The sequence below is a fragment of the Sceloporus undulatus genome, chromosome 3, assembly GCF_019175285.1.
Source record: "Sceloporus undulatus isolate JIND9_A2432 ecotype Alabama chromosome 3, SceUnd_v1.1, whole genome shotgun sequence".
NCBI classification, from domain to species: Eukaryota; Metazoa; Chordata; class Lepidosauria; order Squamata; family Phrynosomatidae; genus Sceloporus; species Sceloporus undulatus.
In genome coordinates this window covers 88,559,053-88,585,218 of record NC_056524.1, presented here as the reverse complement: position 1 = coordinate 88,585,218, position 26,166 = coordinate 88,559,053, and the positions used below count along the sequence as shown (strand labels likewise).

At 39.3% G+C, this 26,166-nt stretch overlaps 1 protein-coding gene across 4 annotated transcripts in view; it reads left to right on the top strand.

The window, feature by feature from the left end:
* The window catches only part of MOSPD2 (motile sperm domain containing 2), a 37,580-nt gene that overhangs the window by 7,287 nt on the left and 4,127 nt on the right, over positions 1-26,166 (top strand). For all 4 annotated transcript variants that reach the window (XM_042458666.1, XM_042458665.1, XM_042458668.1 and 1 more), the window contains exons 3-14: positions 1,517-1,672; positions 3,771-3,857; positions 6,366-6,520; positions 7,562-7,622; positions 9,886-9,924; positions 10,339-10,463; positions 11,561-11,731; positions 17,108-17,220; positions 20,775-20,871; positions 23,508-23,604; positions 24,824-24,953; positions 26,053-26,155. In XM_042458666.1, the coding sequence (XP_042314600.1) occupies positions 1,517-1,672; positions 3,771-3,857; positions 6,366-6,520; positions 7,562-7,622; positions 9,886-9,924; positions 10,339-10,463; positions 11,561-11,731; positions 17,108-17,220; positions 20,775-20,871; positions 23,508-23,604; positions 24,824-24,953; positions 26,053-26,155 (1,334 nt within the window). The remainder of the gene's footprint in view (positions 1-1,516; positions 1,673-3,770; positions 3,858-6,365; positions 6,521-7,561; positions 7,623-9,885; positions 9,925-10,338; positions 10,464-11,560; positions 11,732-17,107; positions 17,221-20,774; positions 20,872-23,507; positions 23,605-24,823; positions 24,954-26,052; positions 26,156-26,166) is intronic.

Here is a 26,166-nt window from a genome sequence, read left to right as displayed (position 1 = left end):
GTATTAGATGATCTAACACAAGGAAAATTATAGCTGGCTTTGGTAATTAATATTTCTCTTGAAACATCATTTTTTTTGGTTTCATTGTTCAAACTTAAATATTCACTTATTATTTGATGTCATGTTTAATTACAGTATTTTATAAATTAAGTATTAAATATTATCTTGATGTTGACCCTTCATCTAGAGTTGCTGTAAAACCCTTCTTTTATTTCATGGAGTATGAGACATTGGCAGCCCTGGACCTTGGGTGTCAATGCTGTGCTTTTGTGGGATTCAAATTAAATCTTGTTTCCTACTATCCATCATATTTTGCTAACATGTTTTCTTAGATTTTGACCATGAGACTTGATCATTAAATTGTATAATCAATTAGATTCTGGTTCATCAGACATAGTATAATTGCACCAAAGAAGAGCCATTTGACATTAGTGCAAAGGCTCATCTAGTCTAGCTTTTTGTATGCAGTAGCCAAGTAGTTGCTTGTGATAATCCTATAAACAAGATATCAGTTCGACTTCATCATTCTTCATGGGTTTTGCAGCAATTGATATACAGAGGCATATTGCCTCTGATGGAGAGCCAGTGTGGTGTAGTGATTTGAGGGTTGGACTCTTGCCTTTGGAGAGTAGTTTGATTCCCCATTCACTCATGAAAACCCACTGGGTGACCTTGAGAGAGTCACACACTCTCAGCTCCAGAAAACCCAGTGATAGGTTTCATCAAAGATCACCATACATTAGAAACAAATTGAAGGCCCATCACAACAAATTGCCTCTGATACAGGAAATTATGTATAGCTGTACCAATTAATAGCCATTGATGGTCCACCTTCCATGATATTATCTAATACTGTCTTAAAGATGTTGAGGTTGGTGGCAATTATTACATTCTGAAGGTTATCGCAAGGGGGCAAAAACGTCCCCCGATGTGTTCTAACGAGCACGAGTGCGCACGGAGCGTGATGGGAACCCGATGGGGCCCAGAACGCTAGTTTACCGCACGGTGGAATGCCGCTGCCGGGCGTTCCCATCGGGTTCCCGATGTGTTCCAGGAGGCGCCATTTCTGGGAACAGTTTCAAAAGCGTTCCCAGAAATGGCGCCTCCTGGAACACATTGGGAACCTGATGGGAATGCCTGGTGGCGGCGGCGGCAGCATTCCACCGTGCGGTAAACTAGCGTTCTGGGCCCCATCAGGTTCCCATCATGCTCCGTGCGCACGCATGCTCGTGCTCGTTAGAACACATCGGGGGACATTTTTGCTCCCTTGCGATAACCTTCTCTGTGTCAGTTCCACCATTTAACTGTCACGTGAAGTAATTGGTTGTGTACTCATTACCATTGAAAAGAGCTGAGTTTAACTAGGTTTTTTATGTATTGTTATATTGCAGTGTGTTGTTCCCTGTTCCCAGCATGTTCTCATCTAACATTGGTATTCTTGATCAGATTATTAGAAAAAATTGCCTTACATCCAAACTTTAAATGTTTTTATCATGATTTTTATTTTATGGATCAGCAAAAACAGAGAAATATGATTCCAGAGATTTGGAGAGACTACAGCAAGATGATACCTGGGTTGAAAATTTCCTACTGTGGAGGCACGATGTTGTAGATGATACACTAAAGATGATTGATGAAAGTTTTCAGTGGAGGAAAGAATATGCGGTTCATGGTAAGATTTCTAATAAAAATTTTAAGTATGCTACCTTCTCAGCTAGAGTGTTCCCCATATGGCAGTATCACTATTTTTCTGGGTTAAGTTATCACAACATTGTAAAAAGCCTCTACTATTTGGTTCTTACCAAGAAATTGCACCCTAAAATGTAGCAACTATACATCTTAAGTCCATACTGTTACCCAGGCTGTCTAAATATAAATTTTGGAATCAATGATAACCCTTGGATGACCCCTGGCCAGACTCCAAGCCTGTCCGCCATTACTGGCAAAGCGAGAGGACATGTACACCTCCCCTAAGGGAGTTCCCATATTAACATCTCAGAGGGTCCAGGGAAGTCGCATGAAGGGATTATCTCAAGGCTAGGAAGAGTAAAAGGATTACCTTCCCTGAAGCTATCACCCCCTCCTCAAGTCTGTTGTCCGAACAAGTCATTGATACTATCAGATCCAGACATCCAGGTGAAAAGAGAGCTTTAGAACACCTTTGTTTCAGCCAAGCCAGCCTCTTTGCCTCAGGCCAGATTTGGCCTATAAAAAGTCCCCACTTTGGCTGCTCAGCGCGCCATTTGCAAGGTCTACTTACTCCACGTCAATCGGACCTCTGTTCTGGTAGCTGGCATTTCTGCTCACTCCCAGGTTGCGGAGCAGACTTGTCTCACTGTCCACCACTCCATTCGCTTCCCGGAGGGAATCTACATTCTGGTAAGCATCACCCTTAGTAACGCCTGAAATCTGTTCCTATCTTCCAACCCTAAATTTCCTGAGTCCTGAGTGTGTGTGTGAGTGTATGCGCAACGCATGTGTTTTTCCCGTTTCAATAAATTAGACATCTAGGTATTAATATCCGTCTCAGCTTTATTTATTGGGATCCCCTGGTCTACTCCGTATACATATCGGGAGGGCGATCTTGGTGGGCTCTTGTGGCCAGCCCCCTCTTGCAATATTTGGACTAATAACAACAATAATAAAATTCCCCTAAACAGACCCTTGGCTACAATACTATCAAAGACTAGGGGTGAAGCACACAGCTGATAAAGAGCGGCCTCTGGCCACAATCGCATCAGGACTGTGGCAACCTCATGGCCTGCTTCCAAAGTTGGCCACTGCCACAGTCCTAAACCAGCCCCCACCAGGAGCCAGATTATTACCGCTCCCTTTTGATCTGCTCCAAAGGATGATATTGCGGTAGAGCAGCTTCCACCCAGAAGCCACTTTATTTGGCCCCTACATTTCAGGCCTGTTTCTCCCCATGCAAACCTGCCAGAATTCTCAGATCTGTAAGGGAAGCCTTTCTCTTGGTCCCACCACCATCACAAGCTTGCTTAGTGAGGACACAAGAAAGAGCCTTCTCATTATCTGCTCCCACCCTTTGGAACTCCATTCCTTGGGAGGCTAGGCTGACCGCCTCCCTACTTTCCTGTTACTAGCAGGGAAAGAGCTTTTTGTTTAAGCAGGCTTTTAATGTGTAAGCAGAGGAGCTTTTTATTGGGGTGTTTTGTTTATCTTCTTTTACTTTTGTACATCTTTTAAGTATTTTTATATTGTTTCATGTGGTGATTTTAATTATTTTTAATTAACCGTCTGCAAAAGTCATGTGAAACAAATAATAAGAATCTTCATGGCATCAAAAGAGGACTATGTACACACATCTATACGTGAATGCAAATCCAGCTATGTGGCATTGTAATGCTGGGACTATTCACAAATAGTAAGCAGTGGGTCTAGATAATTTGTGATAGCAGTTTTTTATATTGCTCTGGACTATGCTGACTCATTTAAAATTCAAGGTAGTCTCCCTAATAATGTGAAAGAATCAAGATGAATGTTTTGTTTGGGTTGACAGATTCTTAGTGCTGCCTTTGTTCCTTCTTAGTCAGGGTCATTGCTGCTGTTTCATCAGAGCGGGAAGAGACACAATAACCCAACTGCTAAAATTATAAACTATTTTGGGGTAAATAAAAGTTTTTGATTCATGATATTTTCTTTTATGGGAATATAATTACATATATACATTCTGTGTTGCAAGTATAAATGATGAGTTTTAAGTTTAGAATATCATGAAATGTGCTTATAAATATGATTTTTTCCTGCAGACTTGACTGAATCAGCACTTCCAAAGTGGTTATTTGATATTGGTGCCCTTTATCTACATGGTTATGACAAGGAAGGCTATAAAATATGTAAGTCAGCTCTACTATTGCTTGCATTTATTGATACATCAAAATAATTTTTCAGTGTAAAGAAAACCTCAGGGTATTGGTTACTGGATTAGCTACAGTTGGCTTTTGGCAAACTTAAATTTAATATGGTTAAGTCTGAACTCATGCTTTTGACATCTATATTACTACATAGGAATATGTAAAAAAGAAGAGTACTGTATTTTAATTTTCATGAAGTAATGCAGATTATAAACCCTTAAATCTGTAACTAATTCTAATGCTCTTTGGGGTTTTTCCTTCTTTTTTGACATAGCCTCTTGGGATTTGATTCTAGTCCACTGAGGAGACTTTTTCCATCTTTTGAACTTCTTTTTGATGTTTTCAGCCTTCCCAGTGATTTTTTTTTCATTGTGGATGCCATTATTCTTTAGGAAAGCCCAGTTCTGTTTGCATTAATTGTAATAGCAAGTAGACTGAAACCCTAAGGGCACAGTTGTAGTAAGTACCTTTGAAGAATTTAGGTGATCTGAATCTGGAATGAACTCATCTGATCTGCAGCAACTGGATCTGATCTGTAGTTGGAAGTGTTGTTTGTTCTAAAATCCACACTTAATAGCTAGGTTTTGCTAACATTTAGAGCGTCTAGAAAGTGCAGTAGCTACTGTGCAGATTGAAATGGGGTTGGAAGTGCTGGGAGAGAAGACTCAAGATGAGGTACAGTGGTACCCCGGGATACGAAATCACCGCGTTACGAAATTTCCGGGATACGAAAAAATTAAATAGGAAAAAACTGTTCCGGGTTACGGTTTTTTTTTCGGCTTACGGAAAAAAATTTGGTGCTTTTTGGCGCTTTTTCGCACGAAATCGCGGCTTTCAGCGCTAGCGGCTATGGCTTTTTCGGCTAGCGAAATCTTTCGGGTTACGAACGGCGCCGCGGAACGAATTACATTCGTAACCCGGGGTACCACTGTACCTTTCCTCATAGGGATATGTATGTAATAATCTCTGAGGCAATTCCCTCTGTTTCCTAGCAGTGCAGGACTGCTAGGGAAAAGGTTTATAAAAGGATTAAATGACTTAAAAGACAGTCCTTGTGAATTTGCTGTCAGCATCTGGTTATCTGCATTTGCTGATTCAGGCATGGTGCCTTTGATATCAACTGTGTAGAAAATTATTACTCTGAACCCAATCTTGCTGTCTTTAAAACCTGTGCTCCTTTGCTTGGGAGTAAACCGCAGCAAGATTAATAGGACTTGCTTAGGAATATGATCTTTAGACTCTGCTCCATTAGGAACTGGTACAGTCAGCTCTCCATATCCATGGATTCTGCACCCACAGATTCTGATTATATGTGGCTTGAAAATATATTTTTTAAAAATCCAGAAAGTCTTGATTTTTCCATTTTATACCGTCAGCCCTCTTGATAGGCGGACTTGCCTTCCATGGCTTTGAGCTTACGCCCACAGCAAGCCCCGGCAGAAGTAATGGGGCACATACCTGTGCCGCTGTGAGCACGCGCCCCATTATTTTCTATAGAGCTTGATTGAGCATACACTCTTTTCCCCATACCGGGGGGGGGGGGGGAGAAGGGATTCTCCGCATAAGGGGGGGCAGACTATATAAGGGACACAATTTTACTGGCCCATTGTATATACAATGGCACAGTGGACCCTTCCCATACATGGGGATCTGTTCCAGCAACACCCCCCCCCCCCAGTGTTAGGGGGAAAAAACATGTATTCTTGCGCCCCATTCAAAATAATGGGGTGCAAGCCTGTGGGACAGTGCGTGTGCTGCTAGCACACGTGCCATTGTTTCCCCCCCACATGACTTCCATGTAGGCTGGAAGCTGTATATGGCGTGCCCACATATGGCACGGCCGCACTGTATGTACCACTGGTATCTGCTGGGGTTTGGTTCCAGGACTCCCATGGATACCAAAATCCATGAATGTTCAAGTTCCATTAAATAAAATGGCATAGTAAAATGATGTCCCTTATATAAAATGGAAAAATCAATGTTTGCTTTTTGGAATTTACATATTTTTAAAAAATATTTTCAAATTGTGGATGGTTAAATGCACAGATACAGAATCCATGGATACAGAAGGCTGACTGTAATAGGACCTGAGCATTCATGGGCAGAGGGGTCCTGGAACCAAATCCCAGTGGATACCAAGGCCCACTGTATTTGGTTTGACCAAATACTTGTCTATTTTCTGCTCAGAAAGGTGAGACTTGAACATTATGCTGGTCTACTTCTACCTCTGCTACCTGCATTTGTACTTCAGACAAGGAGAATTGTGAGCATATTAATACTTCCACATTCTTTTGTATGAAATGTTTTTCATTTGTCATATTTTATGATAAAATTTTAGAATATGATTCTAAGACAAAATAATAATAATTGACACGTTATGAAAGAAAATGTCTATCTTAAAAAATTGAAGTATCATTTTCACATAAGCTAGTCTGAGTTATTCTTCACCTTTCTGACATATATGTGTATATTTTTTTATTTCTCCATTAGTTTGGTTCAGGGTGAAACTTCATACAAAAGATCCTAAAACTCAATTTGAAAAAAAGAAACTAGTAGCCTTTTGGTTAGAGCGCTATGCAAAAAGAGAAAATGGCAAGCCTTTGACAGTGGTGTTTGACATGGCTGAAACTGGACTAAGTAACATAGTAAGCATGTTTTTGTTTTTCATTTTGGTGCAGTATCTTGAATGTTGCCTTTAGTTGGAAAAATGCTGACAAGAACATGTACACACATTTTAATGTAGCTTTTTTGAATTTAAATTAGTTCTTTGCCCTTTGGCATAATTCTAAATATTCTGGATTGACTGGTTCATGAATTACTGCTGAAACTGGCTTCTTAATGACATAGGTGTGCTACTTGCATAATTGACGTTAGTAAATGGTGAAGTCATGCATTCTGTTCTACAGTAAAGGTCTATTGAAATTAATTAGATGTATTGTAGATGAATTCTCATAACTAATTCAGCATTGTATTGCCATTCAAAACAGTACTGAAAAAACATTTGGTTACTTCAGTCTATGACAAGACATCCAAATCCCTTCTGACAGCACATTCAGCCCACATTGACTGTTAGTACCCCACTGGAATTGATACATATTTTATACAGTGGGCCCTTCCCTTACTCAGAGGATCCATCCCGTATCCACCCGCGTAAGTGGAATTCCGCATATGCTCACACCCCATTGAAAGCAATGGGGCGTGTGCTGACAGGCGCATGCGCCATATGTTTGATTGTTGCACTGCTTCAGCGTAAACTTGAAGCCAGATATAGTGCTCCCACGTACGTTGCGGGCGCACTGTATAACTTTTGCAAGCTTCTATGCATAAAGCGAACATATGGAATATCTTGCACATGTTTAATCTGATTATGCATACATTTCATAAGGTTGGTTAAGAATTACCTTTGAGTTTCTAGGATTTCAAATAAGGGGATAAATGTTTAAAACATAATGTTTATTGCCCTTGGTGCAGATATGAAGACACTGCAGCATTTCTGATTTCCCTGTTCAGCAGTTCCATCATCCAAAGATGATGCTGACCTACTTCTTAAACTCCCTGTGACTTTAGAAGTGATTAGGAGAGCTCAGTAGTGGATATGTTGAATTAAACTTACTTTGAAATTTTGTAAAAAGCTCTTATTTGTAGAGTTTGACATTTTTGTTAACTGGTAATGTGCTTTGTTTTAGGACTTGGATTTTGTCCGGTACATTATTGGCTGTTTTAAAGTCTATTATCCTAATTACCTCAGTAAGTATGATAGCTTTGTACTACACAGTTGATCTAGAGAATAAAAATTCCTGAGTGGAGGAAGGGGTTTCTAGAATTGTGTAAAGTGGCTGATTATAACACTTCTTGAAAAGTGCAACTTGCAGATATCTACATAACAACAGTGTGAAGGACTGATACCAGTTTTAGATGTTTTATGAGCATCAGCTTTCATTATGTGATTCCCTTGTGTTGTTGAAATATTTTGTGAACTAAGTGGCAAACCTACTATAGGAGGCATAAAATGGCTTAAAATGCTGAATGGCACATTTTTTTTCTTTCTTGCAGCTGCATAATAATTCTTCACAGCTCCCATCTTTAAAGATTATACCATGATTAGGAAGTTTCATCACTCAGAATTTAATCACCTTTCTGAATTGCTATTCCAGTGGTAGTGAGGCAATAGAGAACGTGACACAGAGTCATTGCCAGTAGTCAATACGATACTCAATTAACAAGGCTGTTCATAGAATAGCTAGTGGGGTAATATTTTCTCCAGTAGTTCTGGAGCTCAGCTGGCTCCTTCGGTCTCTGGTATTGCACTGCTTTGCATAAATATTCTAAAGAGTATTTATTATTGTGCTGGTTAAATTCTGCCACGTTGTTAGAACCCAAATGGCAGTACACTGTGATCATTGTGTGCACTAAAGTTTTTCCAGCACCCTTCCCCCAGTCCCTCTAGAACACCCAGAAAAGCCATTAGTGGAAAATGTAGAAGTGCATTCTGCTTGTGCATAGAAGTTGGGGTACTTAGCAACTAATCATATCTCTTATGTGAAAGCTAGTGTTAAAAGAATAAGTAAACAAATAATAGACCTACTTATTTTAGGTATGCAAAATTATTTTAAGTATTTATTGGCACACACAGCAGAGTGGATTTCATGTGCTGAATATGCATTTAACTGGCAAACTATGAATGGGCCTGTCAGCTAAAAAATCCTAGATACAAAGGAATATTCTGCACTCACATTTAGCCCCTTCATATAATTGAACCAGGAGGATTATACGTAATTATGTTCTTCTGATTTGTCTAAACTGCGAAATTATTGTCACCATCTTTGCAGCAAGCCACAACATTTAAAACTTTAAAACATAGCAGTGAGATGCTGGCTTGTTCCAAAGATGGTTACCAGGTCACGTGAGCATAATCAGCTTCTTTTTCATTGGATAAGCAACTGTACATACCAAGGGACTCAATTTAGAAACTTCTCACTCTACTCATTCTGTGAGTAGAAAATGCCTATGTGCATATATTTGCTTCTGTTGCAGCTACATTAAAGGAATCCCTTGATGGGCAAGGAGCTGCTGGATTGGAATGAGCATGTGGCCTAAATAGATCTAGTCAATAGTCACATAACTATCATGAGGATATAAAGGCCTGTTCAATTTTCAGGTGTGCAGCTTACTTTGATTCCATTTAACATGTACAGTGGGCCCTTGGTATCCATGGGGGATCCATTCCAGGATACACACACCCCGTGGATGCCAAAATCCAAGGATGCTCAAGTCCCATAGTATTCAGTGATGGTGCAGCCACATGGCCGTGCCACCATTGAAGACAATGGCACTTTGCCCCCACCCCCTCCCTGATGCCAGCCTCACCGTTCTCACTGCGGCAGGCAGCAGGGGGGTACCTCTTCTTCCTCCTTTTCCCCACCTCCTCCCCCTCTTTGTCTCTTGCTGCAACTGCCACATCTCTTTCTCCTCCTCTTTCCAGCCTTTTTCCTCCTCTTCACTATTCCTCCTTCTCTTCTCCTCCTCCACTTCTTCCCCATCCCTGCTGTTGTGGCTCTTCCTCTTACCTCGCATTTTCTTTTTCCTCTTCCCTCCTCCCTCGCGCTGCCACTGCTTATCTTCCTTTTCTTCCTCCTCCTCCTCCTCCTCCTCCTCTTCTCTGTTCTTCCTCCCTCTTTGCCTTTCTCTTCCCCACAGCCCCCACTTTCTCCTCTTTCTCTTACCCCCTCTGTTGCCCTGCCACCTCCCATCCTCCTTTTCTTCTTCCTCCTCCTCTTCTCCACTCTTCCTCATTCTCTTTCTCCCTCCTCTGCCAATGCCACCCCCTCTCCCCGTGGGCTTGCCATCCACGAATGTTCAAGAGAATAACACAGAAAAGGGGGGAAAGTGAGATTTTTCTTGAAGACAAATCTGTCTCATAGAATTTTTAGTTCAGCTGTCATTGAAAACTAGTTTCTGAGAGGGTCAGCATATATCCTTATTAGAACAAGTCTTCTTTGTCTTCTTGCAGCTAAAATTGTGATCTTTGAATTGCCTTGGATAATGAATGGTAAGTTACAATTTTAGTTATCTTCAGATAATTATGTATAGTGATTGTTAGTAGAATTTCTTCAAAAGATTATTATTAACAGGAATATTCTAATGTACTTAAAGTATTTGTGTGTTCTTTACAATTTTGTATTATCCTGTCCCCAACAGAGGCAAGCACAGTAAAACTCCCGGGCCTGTTTGAATTTTAACACCAAATGTCTGTTATTATTTTTAAGACTATTTACACCTGTTTCAGTCAATTCTTAACACAAAATATATTTTATCCTATTTGATAGTTTTATAAGTGGTCTGAACTAAGCTTTTCTAAGAACAGTCTAGTTTCAGGTGCCATATCTAACGTGAGATGCATGTTGTGCGTTGTTTTCCGTGTGTAATTTCAATCTGTCTCTTTACTTTTTTAAAAAAAATCTAGCTGCTTTTAAGCTTGTTAAAAGTTGGCTGGGCCCAGAAGCAGTAAATCTGTTGAAGGTAACCAATAAGAATGATGTCCAGGAGTATATCAGTGCTGAATACCTACCTCCCCATATGGGTGGGACTGTAAGTATATTTGTATACTACCAATGTTAGCACAATTTATAGTAGTATTGTACTATGTAGAACATGGGAAAAGTATTTACCATGAGTCTGAAAAACATGTTTATCGTATTCATAATTGGTATTAAATAACAGTTACAATGGAAGTTAGCAAACTTTTTTCTTTTAACAGTTATCAGTGTTTTTGGTTTAGTTTTGTTACTAATTTTTTTTTTAGTTGCTTGTGTCTCTTGCTGCAGTCTATTTGTTTTGGTTGCATTAATGTTTTTAGACTGCCTTTTCTACTAATATACCCCTAAAGTAAATCTGAGTAAGCATATGAACAGCTCCATTCATTTTTACTAAACACTATACACTAGACAAATTTGCCTTAGCCAGAATAACCTCAGGGGAAAGGTTCTGCAACTGTCCATCAGTAGAATGGTTCTACAACAAATAGCACATTAAACCATGTTCTTGCCACCTCCCTGTACTAATAGACCTGTTTGCTTGGGTAGATAGCATTCATGGGTGGCTCCAGCTGAAAATGGCACATTGGAGGACTTACCAACGAAGACTCATTCTTGCCAAGGAGAAGGAGCTATCCATCCTTGGATGGCAAGACCTTAATTTTCTTCTCAAGATGGGAAGTCTTTTCTTTCCTGTGTCACAGTTTGTGGAGGAACTGATACTACAGGAGATTGGGACCAATAGGTTCAGTTTAAGATAATGTGAGTTTTGCCTGGCCTGGGTGGTGCCAGGATTTACCCATTTCTGGATGGCTCCTCGTCCTTGGCCAGAATGAACTTTCATGGTAAGTCTTCCAATGTACCATTCTCAAAGATTACATACAGTACTAATGTAACAATATGTGCTATATTCCTATTATGTTATTGCTATAGGTAATATTTGAGAACAGCATCTATCAATACTATTGTTGATGTTTTCCATCTTCTTAAAACATAAATCCCAAATTGTAGTTAGGGCTGAAGGAGTGGGGAAGGATGGCTTTTAGAATGTGCACTGTTAGAGATTTGTGATTTTTTTTAGAGATTTGTATATTGCTAGAAATGTCTCCTTCTTCAACCCACCTGTAATATGCTACTTTCCTTTTGTCATAGGATACATTCAAGTACAGTTACCCTCCACTGGTTGATGATGATTTTCAGACTCCACTCTGTGAAAATGGACCCATTACTAGTGAAGATGAAACTGAAAGTAAAGAAGATACAGACATAGACAACAAGGAAGGTCTAGATACTAATGAAGAGCAAGGACCCAATTCAAAAAAGGTATCAGTGGACTGAATTGTACATAGATGTAAGCAACCATTTCAGTGCCAGTTATCCAAGCATTTACTGTTATTCAAGAAGACTGAATAAAGCCTTAAGGGTAACTGTGGTCATCATGTCCTCCCTTCAAAATCAAGAACTAATGCATAGTAATGGATCTGTCTTGTTTCCTTAATTCTTTATCTCTGAAACTGTGGCTGCTGACCACATTTTGTTTGGGTAAATTAGTACAGAATTCTATCTAAGCAGCTATCCTACTGTGATACCAATTGAAAACCTACTTAGATACAGTATTTCTTTCTGTGTATTTTGTTGCTTTTTTTCCTTTTCTGTATTCCCACCTGCCCTTTTTACATTTGTGGTTGCCTCTTATAGCAACTTGAATGTTGCAATTTAGAGTTCTTCTAGAAATGGTATAAGATGTGAGATATACAGTATATACACTCAGCCCTCCATATTTGCAGGGGTTATGGGCACAAGACCCCCGCGAATGTGAAAAATCACAAATAACTCCCTCCTACCTCTTCCCATGGAAGCCAGCTAAAGGGAGGGGTAGGCAGGGAAGGGGAGCAGGTGCATGTGCTCCTCTTCTTCCCCTGCCCCTCCTATCCCGTGTATGTTAAGTCCATGAACACGGAGGGAGAAGTGTACATATAATTATTGACCTTCTTTTCATTTGGAGCCATATCAGACTCTTTGTTCTGAACCCTTCTATTCAAGTTCATTTTTGCACTAGTGTAGATATGGGCCTGAAAGCCTAAAATACTACAGCCAATCTATTGGCCAATAAATTGTCTGTAGTTGTTCTAACATAGTTACATTTTAGCCCCTATCTTCTGGGCAGCCCCAGACTTCATGTGGCAAAAAAGTAGTGAATTCCTTCTGGAAGTTTCTAGGAGTGACCTTTTGGCAAAAAAGTAGTGAATTCCTTCTTCTGGAAGTTTCTAGGAGTAACTTTTAAATAGGACACAGGCTCCACACTGCTGGAATATCAAAAACACCCATTTTTCAAAACCAGAAATTATGTCTGTCTACTTCTATTTTGGGTTTCATGTATAAGAAGTCTCTGCAGTCCTCAAGAGTATTCTTGAGGCAGAAAATTGTCCTTCATAGCCATTGGAGTTATGTACCCCAGTTCTAATTCTTCCAGAATTCTCAGGTCTGAGCTGGTTAGATGGTTGTCACATCTAATCCTTGATTATGGTGTCCAAAGTGGTTTATATACAACATGATTCTGCATTCACACCTTTATCTCAGTTCCTTAGCAGTCTTATTCACATGAGACTGCACATTCAAGGTGTTTTTCACGCATTTGCAAGCTGCAGTTAGTCACAGCATTTTGTTTCCTTTTTCCCCCCATACAGTGTCCATGTGTTGCCATGGAGAGTTAAATATACCTGTTTGTGGGTTCTGTCTATAGCAGATGTTCCTTCCCACTCAACATATTTATATTTAATGCACTATAATTTTCTCCATGGTGATGTTACTGTTTGTAAACCTATTCCATCACACTCTAACATGAGTAGGGTGAGCATATGCACATAGTAGCTGTCTCAGTGCATAATTCCCACTAAGAAAAATGACTTATCTGGGACAAGGTGAAGCCTACTCCTGACTCTTTGGACCTACTACAATATTTAGTGGTTTTAAAAATATTAATACTGTATGTACCATGCCCCCTTGTCTGCAGGGGATATGTTCTCAGACTTACCATGGAAACACAGGCTACCACAGATAATAGTAAATCCTATTGAAACAAGTTATTTCTGGCAGAGGTATGCAAAGGGATCTTGCAACATCTTTTAGACTAGTTGGCTCATGCTGAAGGATCTAGATATTTTTAGAGAGCACACCTATCTAGGCATTTCTAGGTCTGCCAGCATGACTGTCTGGTCAACCTCCACTGGAAGCATGCTATAGAATCATGTTGGAGGACCTAGAAAAGCCCTAGAGAGAACATTTTTTTAAAGACATGAGTAAGTAAAACAGTGGTATCATCAGTCTTACTGATACAGGGGTTATACTGTACTAACGTAAACTAAAGTGTTGGTGTGAGACAAACGTATTCGGGAACAAACTGACTGCCACTTTTTAACCTGGGTGACCCAGCTTCTGCTGTAAAGGACTGACAAAGTGTGGAACAGTGCCCCCTTAGACATTTACGTTTTTGTGTAGAATTCACTGATTTCTTAATTGAAAGACACTGAAAGACAGGCAGTGACTAGGATAGCTACAATAAGATGCAAAAAAAAAACTTGCCATGTTTGCTTTTGGGTTTTTTGTTTTTGTTTGGTGGGGGGTATCAAATTGCCTGCCAGTGACATGAGCCAAGGACTGGGAGATGCTTAGTATGAAAACAACATTTCAGGAGTTGTAGATGTTACATGAAATTTGTGAAATAGGTGCCAGCGGTTCTATTTTAAAATCAAACAGAAAAGTTATGCCATCAATTTATGCCATCCAAAGATGTTCAGGGTAGCTCACAGTGATACAGGTTTACAGAGGCAAAATAATAAAAGTTCTTGGAAAACCTTGAAACATGACACTAAAAATGAAAATCATGGAAGAAAAGAAACACCTTGCCCAGCAATGAAAAGAGTGCCAGGCAAACCACCTTGCAGAGGGCATCCAAGAAAAGGCAGTATGACTTAGAAGCCCTCTCCTAAATGGCAAACTGCCTGAATTTATTTGGTGAGACTTTCCAGAGGATGGCATTTAAAGAAGACTGAAGTGTCTGCAGATACATACAGGAGATATTATTCCTCAGAAAACCCAATTCATTTAGTACTTTAAAAGTCAACTCTGATGTTTTGAGTTGGGCCTAGAAGTGGATCGGGAGCCAGCACAGCTGATGAGCATCATAAGATTACATCAGTTAGTCCTACATAGGGCCTAGAATGTGCCCTGCCCTATTTTTGACTAAGGCCCAAAACATGTTGGAGAAATAATTCAGTTTGAGACTGCTTTAATTGCCCTGGTTCAGTTCTAGAGAATCCTGGGAACTGTAGATATTGTGGCACCAGAGCACTCTGATAGAGAAGGCTAAATGTCTCACTGGACCTAAGTTCTGAAATAATTTTAAAGGTAACATATAAAACACATCTGTAACAGATGGCAGGATAACCTTGTCTAGATACGGTTGCAGCTGGGAAGTAGTCAAATTACGTATATCATAAAAGGAATCCCCCTGGGTCACACCAAACATCTGTTTTGTCAGTAGCTTAGTTCACACACCAGTCAACTATGGGCCTGTTGGGATCTGACAAAATATACAAGGCAACAGTTCTGTAGTTCTATAATGACTGGTTTCAAATGCCTGATGCTTCTGACACTGGGGGATAATACATAGCCATGATTAGTGGACACTGAGAGCTCTATGCTTTATGAATTTGAACCACTTTTTAAAGGCAATGGATTTTGTGGTCATTACAACATCTTTAATGGACTCCATAGATTAATGTACTGTGTTGTTGTTACGTGCCTTCAAATCATATCCCCTAAGGCATTCCTATCATGAGGTTTTCTTGGCTAGATTTGTTCAGAGGAGGTTTGCTATTGCTTTCCCCTGTGGCTGAGAGTATATGACTTGCCCAAGCTCACTCAGTGAGGTTCGTGGCCAAACGAAGAATTGAACCCTGGTCTCCACAGTCATAATCCAGTACTCATACCACTGTGCCACACTTACTCTGTGTTCTATCTGAAGAAGTATTTCCTTTTGTTTGTCTAGAACTTCCCCCATTTGTGTTCACTGGGTGACTTTGTGTTATGAGGGCCAAAACCTTTGCTTCCATCTGTTTCCTCATATTAACAATTGCATAATTTTCTGCTGTGTCGCTCCTTTCCCATTTTCCTGTTAAGCTTCTGAATAAGAAGTTGAGCTGTAGTAACATTTCCTTGTAGGAGAAACAAAGTGTACATGCCTTTGTCAGGTTTATGGTAAATAAATGGATCCTACATATATATTTTATTTACCATAAATACCAAAGTTCTCAAAATGAGAACAGGCCTTTAAAATACAAATACTTTGATGTTGCCTGTCTTCACCTTGTTTTTTTCCCTCTATTCCATTCAAAATATTCCAAATTCTAAAGAAATACTGTACAAGTATTGCCATTTAAAATAATGCTAATTACTGTATGTACTCGACTAGAAGTTGAAAAACGTATGCCCAAAAATTGACCCTAAAATCCTAGATTGACTTATATACAGTACAGTAATACTGCTTAGAAAAGTCCTGGAAGAAGCTTTACCTTGATGCCCCACTCAGCCTTCCTTGGCAGTGAGCTCTGAAACAGCTGCCAAGGCAGGTGAAAGAGGTGATTAACCTTCTCAATATGATGTTAAAAGCATCTCCCCCCATTCTCCTCCTCCTCTTCCTCCTGGATCTCCCCCCCCAAAAAAAACCCACCCCATTTCCCTTCCCTTCTCAATCTAATTTTAAAATCTTCTCTCCCCATCCTCCTCTGGATCTCTCTGCCCCCCTCAAACACTCCATTTAATTCCACTTCCTTCCCTTCACAATCCGATGTTAAAACCTTCTCTCCCCATCTTCTTTCTCCACCAGATTTCACTTGCCCACCAAATACCCCATTTCCCTTCCCTTCTAAATGTGATGTTAACACTTTCTTTCCCCACCCTCACTCGCCCTCTCTGCCCACAAACCCCACTTGCCAGTTCCTTCCCATTTCAAACTAATGTTCAAATCTTCTCCTCCAGCATCATGGAAGTGGTGAAGTGGTGTGAGGTAACTGGGAGAGGTCCAGAGAAGTGGTGTTTTCCCCTTTAGATCATTTGTTGTGTGCTCCTAAGTTTTACCCTCGACTTATCCACTGGTGATATCAAAATCCACGATTTTGTCCCTAAAACTTTCCCTTGACTTACATGTGAGGTCAACCTGTACATGAGTATATACGGTAATGGTGTCAACATACATATAATTTACGGTCTGAATGTTAGTAGTGGTTCAATTTATTTTTTAAATTCAAAATGTAATGGATTTTCTTGATAGAGACAGTTTTCCTCCATAGTTGTCTGTTACTATTCTTAGCTTTCTTATAATCAGCAGAATGAGGGCAAAGAAAATAAAAATCTGTAGTAATCCTTTAATACCAGTCAGGTATGACCACATTTCGTAATGTGTGTACAGTTCTTGTTGCTGTACCTCAAGAAGAATGTTGTAGAACTGGAGAAGACTCGGAAATGAACAACCAAAGTGATCAGGCAATTTGAACAATCCAGAATTTATATTTTAATTATGATGTGCTAATTCAATGAATGAAGAAGAGTCCATAACATTTAATTCAGTCATTTTACTTGACAGTGAAATATTGACTTTTGACTGTGTATAGTTGTTCCTTCTTGTTTCTGTTTGCCTAGGCAAATCATGCAGAACAAACTCCAAAATCCGAAGAATGTGACAAAATAGATTCGAAAACAAAAAATGCGAAGAAAGCACTTACCACATTTAAAGGACTTTTATTGCATATAAGGTAACAAAACAGGAACAATTTCCGTCACGTTCTAGACTATTCCATATTTTAATAGCACTGCTTCATCACTTCAAAAATATTAAAATTTTAATGGACAGAATTTTAAGAATAGCTTGATATTGTTTGATTCTGGGGTCTTTGGGAACTTCTTACTCTGTCACGGTTATGATTTTGTTGACAAAGTTAAGAGTATTGGAAAGTGGGGAGAAGAGATTTCTGAAGAGTAAAGCCCTGTACAGACAGGCCAAAATAAAGTTGCTTCGGGTCACTTTGGAGGTATGCTGTTTAAATGATGCATGCCTCCTAAGAGTCTGGAGCATGGTTTGGCATAGCTTCCGGACTCTTAGAGGCATGCATCATTTAAACAGCATACCTCCAAAGTGACCCGAAGCAGCTTTAGTTTGGCCTATCTGTATGAGTCCTAAGTTATAACAAGCTAAATGATTTGTTCTCTGTTAGTAGCTGTGAACAGAGCTGCATCTGGCCAGACTAGGCACTGATTTCAGTAACATGCTTCCCTCTTTCTTGATCATCTCCATCATTTGTCTTGTTATATAGCTTATTCTCTCTTTTCTGGCTATATAAGGCAAACTTATTGATGCTCAACTGCCTGCAAAACTAATGTGTAGTAGTGAAGAGAATCAGCTTTGAGTTGGGAAGTCCTTTAAATTAGGTAGCTGTACACAAGTCACTATTTTTTTACTCCAGGCCTTTATAATTTGGGGCTAATGATAGTCTATTTCAGGGGTAGGCAACCTTTTTGAGCCAGGGGCCGGGTTGCTGTCCCTCAGGCAACTGGAGGGCCGAAGCCAAAAAATAAATAATTAAATTTTTTTTAAAAAAAATTAAATAAATAAATAAACCGGGACAAATGTAGGACAAAAGTTTCAAATGGAGGACACTTTTTTTTAAAAAAATTGAGGACACGCAAAAAAATTTGCTGATTTTTAAAAAAATGTTAATATAAATGCATGTTTTGGAGACTTCTATAGATAATTGCCCCCCTTGCCCGCCGCTTGCCCCCCCCCCTTGCCTGCCTCCTCCTGATAGGCCAAAGGCCCCACGCCCTCACGTGAGAGGCCAAAGGCTCCGGCAGCAATCGGCGGCAGGACCGGGCTGGGGCCGGTCCCAAGGCCTTGCCGGCCCGCATCCAACCCGCGGGCCACAGGTTGCCTACCCCTGGTCTATTTTATAGTATTGCTATAAGAATTGCTGAAAAAGCATTGAGTCCTTAATAAAAGCTCATTGCTTGTCTGGGTTGCCAGGAGGCAATCAATAGATTATCACACTAACCTTTTCTTGCCTCCTTCCCAATTTTACAACAGCCACCACTGCACTTCCTTCATCCACGCAACGAGGACAGCTGCCCCCATTGCACTCCCTTCCTGCCCTGTCCCTAAACACACACACATCCCATTATGCCTTAACAAGTATGCCTTTAATATTTTTTTTCTGTTTGTTTATGAAGTTCTGCAACCCAGATTGAAGCTTTTTAAAATGACCTTTTGAAAGTTCAAGGCTTCAAGGCTCCAGAATTGTGCAGAAAATGTAGTGGTTTAAAAAAAAAGCAAGGGGAATGGGCAAAGGAGAGGAGGAGACAGTGACACCATGTGACTGCCTCACACATACCCTGGGAATGGCTTTTCACACCTGGGGCATTGCTCGATCGGCAGCTCATTCACAGGTTTCCCCTGTGAATGAAAAGAAATGGGTCAGGGACAAGGCAGTTACGGCAGGGAAGTGGCAACATCAGTTCTGCACTGCCGATGCCACTTCCCTCCCAATGAAATCACAGTTTAAAAATCGGTTGTGATAATCTCCTAGCTGGCTTTTTGGTTAGCATGGGCTTTCATGACTATAAATCCACATCTTCAGATGCAGGACTAAATGGTGCTAAGGCCTCAGGTATAAAGCATATTTACACAGTTGTAGGAGTGGAATATAATATAACAGGATCCAAAAAAATGCAAACCATTTCCCTTGCCCTAAATTTTCAAAGGCCTAGGTGAGGTGAAACAATCTTTGCAATGATTAGTTGGCATTAATGTATGAAAGCAATAAGTCAGTTTCCCTAGGTTCAAAACTGTCAGAAGGTTACAGTTGGTCCTCCAAATCCACATTCAACCATCCATGGTTTGAAAATATTCTCTCTCTATCTCTCTCTGTCTCTCTATCTCTCATACACACACACACACACACACAGGACACCATTTTACTACACTGCTGTATTTAATGGGACTTGAGCATCCAGGATTTTGGCATCCATGGGGGTCTTGGAATCAAACTACAGAAGAAACCTAGGGCCCACTGTACTTTTGTTAAATTTGCAGTAGTGAGAATTTTGAACCCAGGGAAACTGGCCAGTCAAGTCTTGAATATCATCAGGATATATTTATCTTCTTTTTTAAAAGGATACTTGAGAATTTTGGACAATAGAAAAGAAGCTCCCATCAAGTTTAAATGTCCCAGCCTTTTTCTTTAACATCTGATACTTCCTAAATAGCTTTTAAGCTCATTTTATGCTCTCAATGAATTTTTAAGCTCATTCTATTCTTCATGTCTGTGTTGTTGTACATGCTGTCAGTCAGAATTCAAAACCTGCTGATAAGCTTTGTACACCCATTTTCAGGGTTGTGTTTCTTGTATCTGCTTAGCAAACCGTTTCTGGAAACCAGCTTGTCGTATGGCATTGGGTCTTAAATTTCTGTGCATCTCTGAATTTAAGGGTACATGTGCATGCTCCTTGGATCTCAGCCACCAGTTTTAGATCACAAAGTACTCACTCATTTTCATATTTCTGCTGTAGAATGGTTAGATATCTGCAAAATTTTCATTTTATTTTAAAGACAGAAATGTCATAGCTTCAGGGAAGTTACCTGATTTAAGTTGCAGAATACAGGTATTTAATTTTACTTGTAAGACCCAGGTATTCAGTTTCCATTGTCTTCCATTAAAGACTACCTTGGTTAGTACAACTTTCAGTGACTTTGCAGAGCTGCTGCTAATTACACTGCGCAGTATTATAACAACTCAGTATAAGGCAGCTTTGTAGCTTCATGTACAGTTACTCCATATATTGGGAATATGCAACCTAGTGTCCTCTAGTGTTCTGGATTACAAAACATATAATTAGCATAATCTTCAAGCACAATGGGAGTTTTAGTCCAAAACATCAGGAGGGCATCTTGTTGGCTTGCGATACATATTTTCTACTTACCCAAGAATGTTACAAAGAAACTCTTGGTTTGTTTGTATCTAGTTGGTATCCATTCAAATCCATGTTTATTTTTCCATGTGTCGCACTATTTTAAATATATCAGACATCTTGGAACACAGTGAAATGGGTATAAAGTGAAAATCTCCCTAAACTGTTAAAATACATCGGCTAAGATAATACCAGTGACACATTTGTACTTGGACAGGACTGTAATATACCCTTATAACTGTTTGATAATTGTTTCAATAAATGTAGCCTTTATTTCAAAGAAAATATTAGTTTCCTTACAAGCTTGAAATACAAATACTTACTATAAAATACTTGCTATTTTTGTTAGCCCAGCAGAAGAACTGCACTTTGGTTCCAAAGAAACTGGAGAGAAGAAATGTTTGATTGTTCTAACAAATGTGACTAAAAATACAGTGGCATTTAAGGTAATAATATTTACTTTATGCAGTAACATCCTGGCTCAATACTTTGTTCTTTTTCAGGAAAAAAGTATACTTTTTCATACCTGCTTGCAGAGTCCATAATTAGCTGTTTGTGAGGCAGATAAATGTTTGTAGAGAAGGATTTTCTAACTGGGTTGTAAAGATTTGGGGGGAGGGGGGGTAATAAATTCAAATGAGATTGTACCAAAGAGAAATGTGGTAAGAGATTTATAAAATTAATCATTTTATGGAAAGAGAGGGTGGGGAGAGATATAATACTGGAACATGTGGCCACCTAATGAGATTAATGAGCAGTGCAGTACGTTCAGACATAAAAGGAAAAAGTGCTTCCTTTTGTATAATTTAATTTACAGTACTTTTTACTACATTGTGCGGTAGCCACTCAGGTGACATCTAAGAAGAATTAAAACTGTAATTAGTGAACATTAGCTATAGTCCGATGGGATTTGTAACAGTGGACTGCTCCTGTTGAACGGTCCAGCCAAACAGCTGTGCTCTCTGATAGGCTTACCACTGAGTAAGCCTGCTGAGGATTCCCATGACTCTTCTTTGGTTCTCTATCTCCCAGTCATAGTTGGCAAGTTTTTCCACAACCACTAAGCGTAGTGCTCCTGAGGGTGAGGCTCAGTTCTTAATGGGCTTAGAGGAGGGCACTGGCATTTACCTTCAGGATGTTTCTGTAAACCATGAGGTTCTTTGTTCCTATTTATATTTACATCTTGAGTATATATATATACTGTATATCCTCATGTATAAGTCTAGAAATTTTAGTCAAAACATTGAACCAAACACTCTAGGCCAACTTATCCATGGGGCAATGTAAGTACAGTACTTTAACTTTTGTTAAAAATGGAACCATCCCCTGGTGAAAGGTGAGAGCTTAATCCCTCCTCAGAGCACCTAAAGGAAGCACAGACCCCCTTTACTCTCCCATCCATCCAGCCTTTAGGGTGAGCACAAACAGTTATGCTTGCCAGAATTTTGTAAGTTCTATGGTCACATTTTCTTTTGCCTCATCCTTTACATCCTTTGTTACATGCAATTTACCCTTGACTTATCCATGGGTCATATCAAAATCCATAATTCCCCCCCCCCCCAAAAAAATCTGCCATCAACTTATACATGAGGTCAATTTATAGTAGCAGACGCGTTTTACATGGCTTCCAACATACGTGGAAGCCACTTGAGGAGGGAAAGAATGATGCGCGTGTGCCGCCCTGCCACGTTTCCTATGGGGCTCGAGCATAAGTAGATTTTCCTTATGCACAGGAATCCGGAACAGATCCCCCGCATAAGGAGAGGGTCCACTGTATATGGGTAGTGCTGATGTGGCTATTTGATTTGGAAAACCGAGTTCATTGTTAGGACTGGATGAAAAGTTGATTGGGGTCTACCGGGTGAACTGTAGCAATCAGCCTAAATACAGCTGCTACTTGGAAAAAGTAGGAGTGAAATTTATGTAAGCTTATTTCATTTCTGACACTGAAGACTGATTCCAGAACTGGCAAACCCATAACAGGGGAGACAAGGCTGATCCCTTTATTGTTTTCCTTCCACTTGCAAGCAAAGTTTTTTTTTTTCCTTCTGACTAGCTAGCAAAAGTCCAAAATCTGAAAGTTGTGACATTTGCAGTGGACTAAAAGGACCAGAGGATTTCCCAGAACCATCAAGGTCTTTTGGCTCGTTTTTTGTGGGTTTTTCGGGCTATGTGTCCATGTTCTAGAAGAATTTGTTCCTGACATTTCGCCAGCATCTCTGACTGGTATTTTCAGAGAAGATGCCATCTGAAGATGCCAGCCACAGATGCTGACAAAATGTCAGGAACAAACTCTTCTAGAACGTGGACACATAGCCCGAAAAAAACCCAAAAAACTATGGATGCCAGCTATGAAAGCCTTCGACGTAAGCTGGATTGCTGTTTGAAGTAGTTTTAACTAGGTGTGTGTGTGTGTTATTTTCATTGGTGCCATTCAGTGTTAAATTGAAGTTCTAGTTATCTTGACATCCCATTTTGGCAGAAAGGTGCGATAAAACCATAGAAAATAAATTAATAGGCTCAGAGCATGCTCAGAGGCAGCCTATTCTTCACTTCTGCCTCTGCCTTCTGTGGTTGATAGATCTGGACAGCTTGTAAAAGAACATAAAATAGATCTGACAAACCTAAAGTCTGTCCATGTCTGATGTATGTGTGATATACCTAAATGGAATTGTGTTCATACATTTGAATACCAGATACTGTATACAAGTAGGGAATATTCATCAACATTTTGTCATGCTTGTAATTTTCAAGAGGCGTTTAGCTGTCTGTTATAAAAACAGTATGCTGGTTTTACATTCACTGAGGTTTGATTAAGCATGGCAATTCTTATGTTCTTACAACTGTCAACATTTATTGTAGACCAGCTTACCTATTTATATTTAAAACTGTTGGGTGTGCCAGGCATTTTATTTCCAAGTACTTTCAAAATGTATGAGCTAGTTCATGAATTACAAATACGAAATAGGAAGCCCAACTGAATTGCACTGCTTTCTCTTCTTTTTCTATAACAATAGAAAGTGAGACTTTTAAATATTAAAGGATAAATGGAAGAACTGATAGATTTTATATAATTATTTAGGTGAGAACAACTGCTCCTGACAAGTACAGAGTCAAGCCAAGTAACAGCAGCTGCGAACCAGGCACATCTGTAGATATAATAATATCTCTTCATGGTGGTAAGTGAAACCTTGCTCCGCCATTTATTAGTGAAATAAATAAGTACTGTTTAACACTTTTCCTTCAGTAAGTTTTGAATTCCAGGGACATGTATTGGAAAGACAATGTTGTTGAAACTAAATACCTAAATGTATGTATGCGTGTCTCTGAGGCAGTGTCTAATCACTTTTTTGAACCAATAGTAGAGTGCATTGATTGACTTGAACATCTTTTTTTTTTAAATAGCATTGTTTGCCCTGATTCTTACTGTTTTTTCAGCCTTCAAAAATGGGAAATAGCATTGAGCTGTAACTGAATGAAGGAATGAATGAATGATAGTGGTGATACCAGCATGGTATACTAAAAATGCTCAAATACAATAGAGCAAATACCATAAAATGTGAAAATACCACACAGATTGTTAATATTTACTAATTGGCATTTTTAATTTACTCTTAAATTTGGCTACATATTTCATGTTGGCTGGCTAAGGAAAAGGTAGTGTAAAATTATTTTTCATATATCAAAATAGGTGGAAATATGTTGTAGTGGGCAGGATCCAAAAATTGACTTCTGTTGGTAGAATTGCAAAATCCAGAAGAGCCGAGGACTCCCCACTGTAGCCCCGACCCCTCAAATGGCCCTAAAGAGCTGACAAACCCACCTGAACTGATTCAGCATGACACAAAGGCCTGAAAAATGGAGGGGAAAGAAAGAAAGTTCTGCCAACAGAACATTGGATTTAGCTCTTTCAAAATAGGTCTCTTCTAGTTAAAAATTATTAAATGTTCTTTAAGAAGTTGAATGTGGATTTGGAGTGTATTAATTGGTTGCTAAATGTTAAGGCAGTTATATTTTTAAAAGAAGATCATTTAGGACAACTCTGTCACTTTTAAAGCAGTTTTAAAAATCATTCCAAGTGAATTTTACCAAGTGAATCCAATAGGTAGGGGATACCAGGGTAATTCTACCTGAGATTTATTAACTGGCTACATATAAGATCAAATATAAGATATATTCTGTCTCCACATTTTTCTTCTCCTATCCTTCTTCAACACTGGTGAATTTGTAGACCTTGCTTAGTGCTTCTAGTTATTGTGCATCTGCTGTAGCAACGTAACTCTCCATATAATCTGTTTTGTTTTGTGTTTTTGCATTTTTTCCATGGTGCATTAACTTTCAATATAGATTAAATCTGAACAGCATACATTTACTAATTACCTTCTGTGGATTGAGCAGGTTGTGCAGTTTCTCTACAAGACCGTTTTCTGATTATGGCAGCAGAAATGGATCAGTCCTCTGTAGTGGGAACACAAGAATTGGCTCAGTTTTGGAAGGAAATCCCCAGGAACAAAGTGATGGAGCATAGGTGAGCATTTATATTTGTTAGAAGGTTGCTAGACTACATTCTAAAATAAATGTGAATGATCACACATGTGACCATCTTTTACATCACTCATATCTTAGCAGAAGTTGGTGAAATTTGAAGCAGATGCTCTTTGAAAGCATGTTATTTAATGTTGGTATAATGTCTACACATTAATGATTTAGAAGATTTCAAGATTCCTTATTAGTTTCAGATACAATGTTGATATTTAATTGGTGGTACTTTTAATTATATGTATAGCACAGCTGATCTGTTCTTATGTTTTTATGACAGGAGTAGGTAACCATGACCCTCAGGAAGTTTTTGTCCTGCAACTCCCATAATTGCTTATCATTGGTTATGATTGCTATGGCTGATGGGAGTTATAAGACAAAAACATCAGAGGGCTACAAGTGTCTACCCTTTTTGTAGCTATGAGTAGGCTAATATGAAAAGCCCTATTCCTGAGATTGTACCTCCTCATAGAAAAGTCATGTTGTTCTCTGCTGGAGATTTGCATTGGATACTGAGGGAATGCTGTGTGGGTAGGCATCTAATCCTGTCCACCTGTGTCTTATTTCAGGCCCAAGACTATGATTCTGGGACACCTCAAGTTTTCCATCCAAGTTATACATTCTGCTGCACATTCTAAATTACTCTTCTCTCAGTATCTTTTCTATTATATTTAATTACCTGCTTTACCATGCAGAAAAGAGAAGTCTGAATAGCATTAGTTAACTTTTTTTTCATACATCTTTTAATTACTTCTCCCCAGTCGTGAAGCTTTTTCAACATGTTGTCTTCATGTTCCTTGAGCCAGTACCATCTGTGTTTTGTTTTGAGCAAGATATATACCACAGCAGCCTGCCGTACAAGTCTGCCTGATCAGATGTTGTTTTAAGCACTGCTATGTTAGATGTTGTTCCACTCTGTAGTGGGGTCAGGGTGCAGGAGCAGAAATACAAATAGCATTACTGAGGATATGAAACAGATGCCAGGAAGGAATAGAAATGATCATACAGGAAGATAAAGAATATGACTACAATGATATATAATTGTACAACTATAATAGTTGTTGAAATGTTGGTGGTTTTCTTTTCAGATTAAGATGCCATGTTACTGAAAGCAGCAAACCTTCTTCTTTAACATTAAATGAAAATACCTTTAACATTCCTGCAAAAAGCAATGAAGATTTACACTTACAGGTAACAAATGT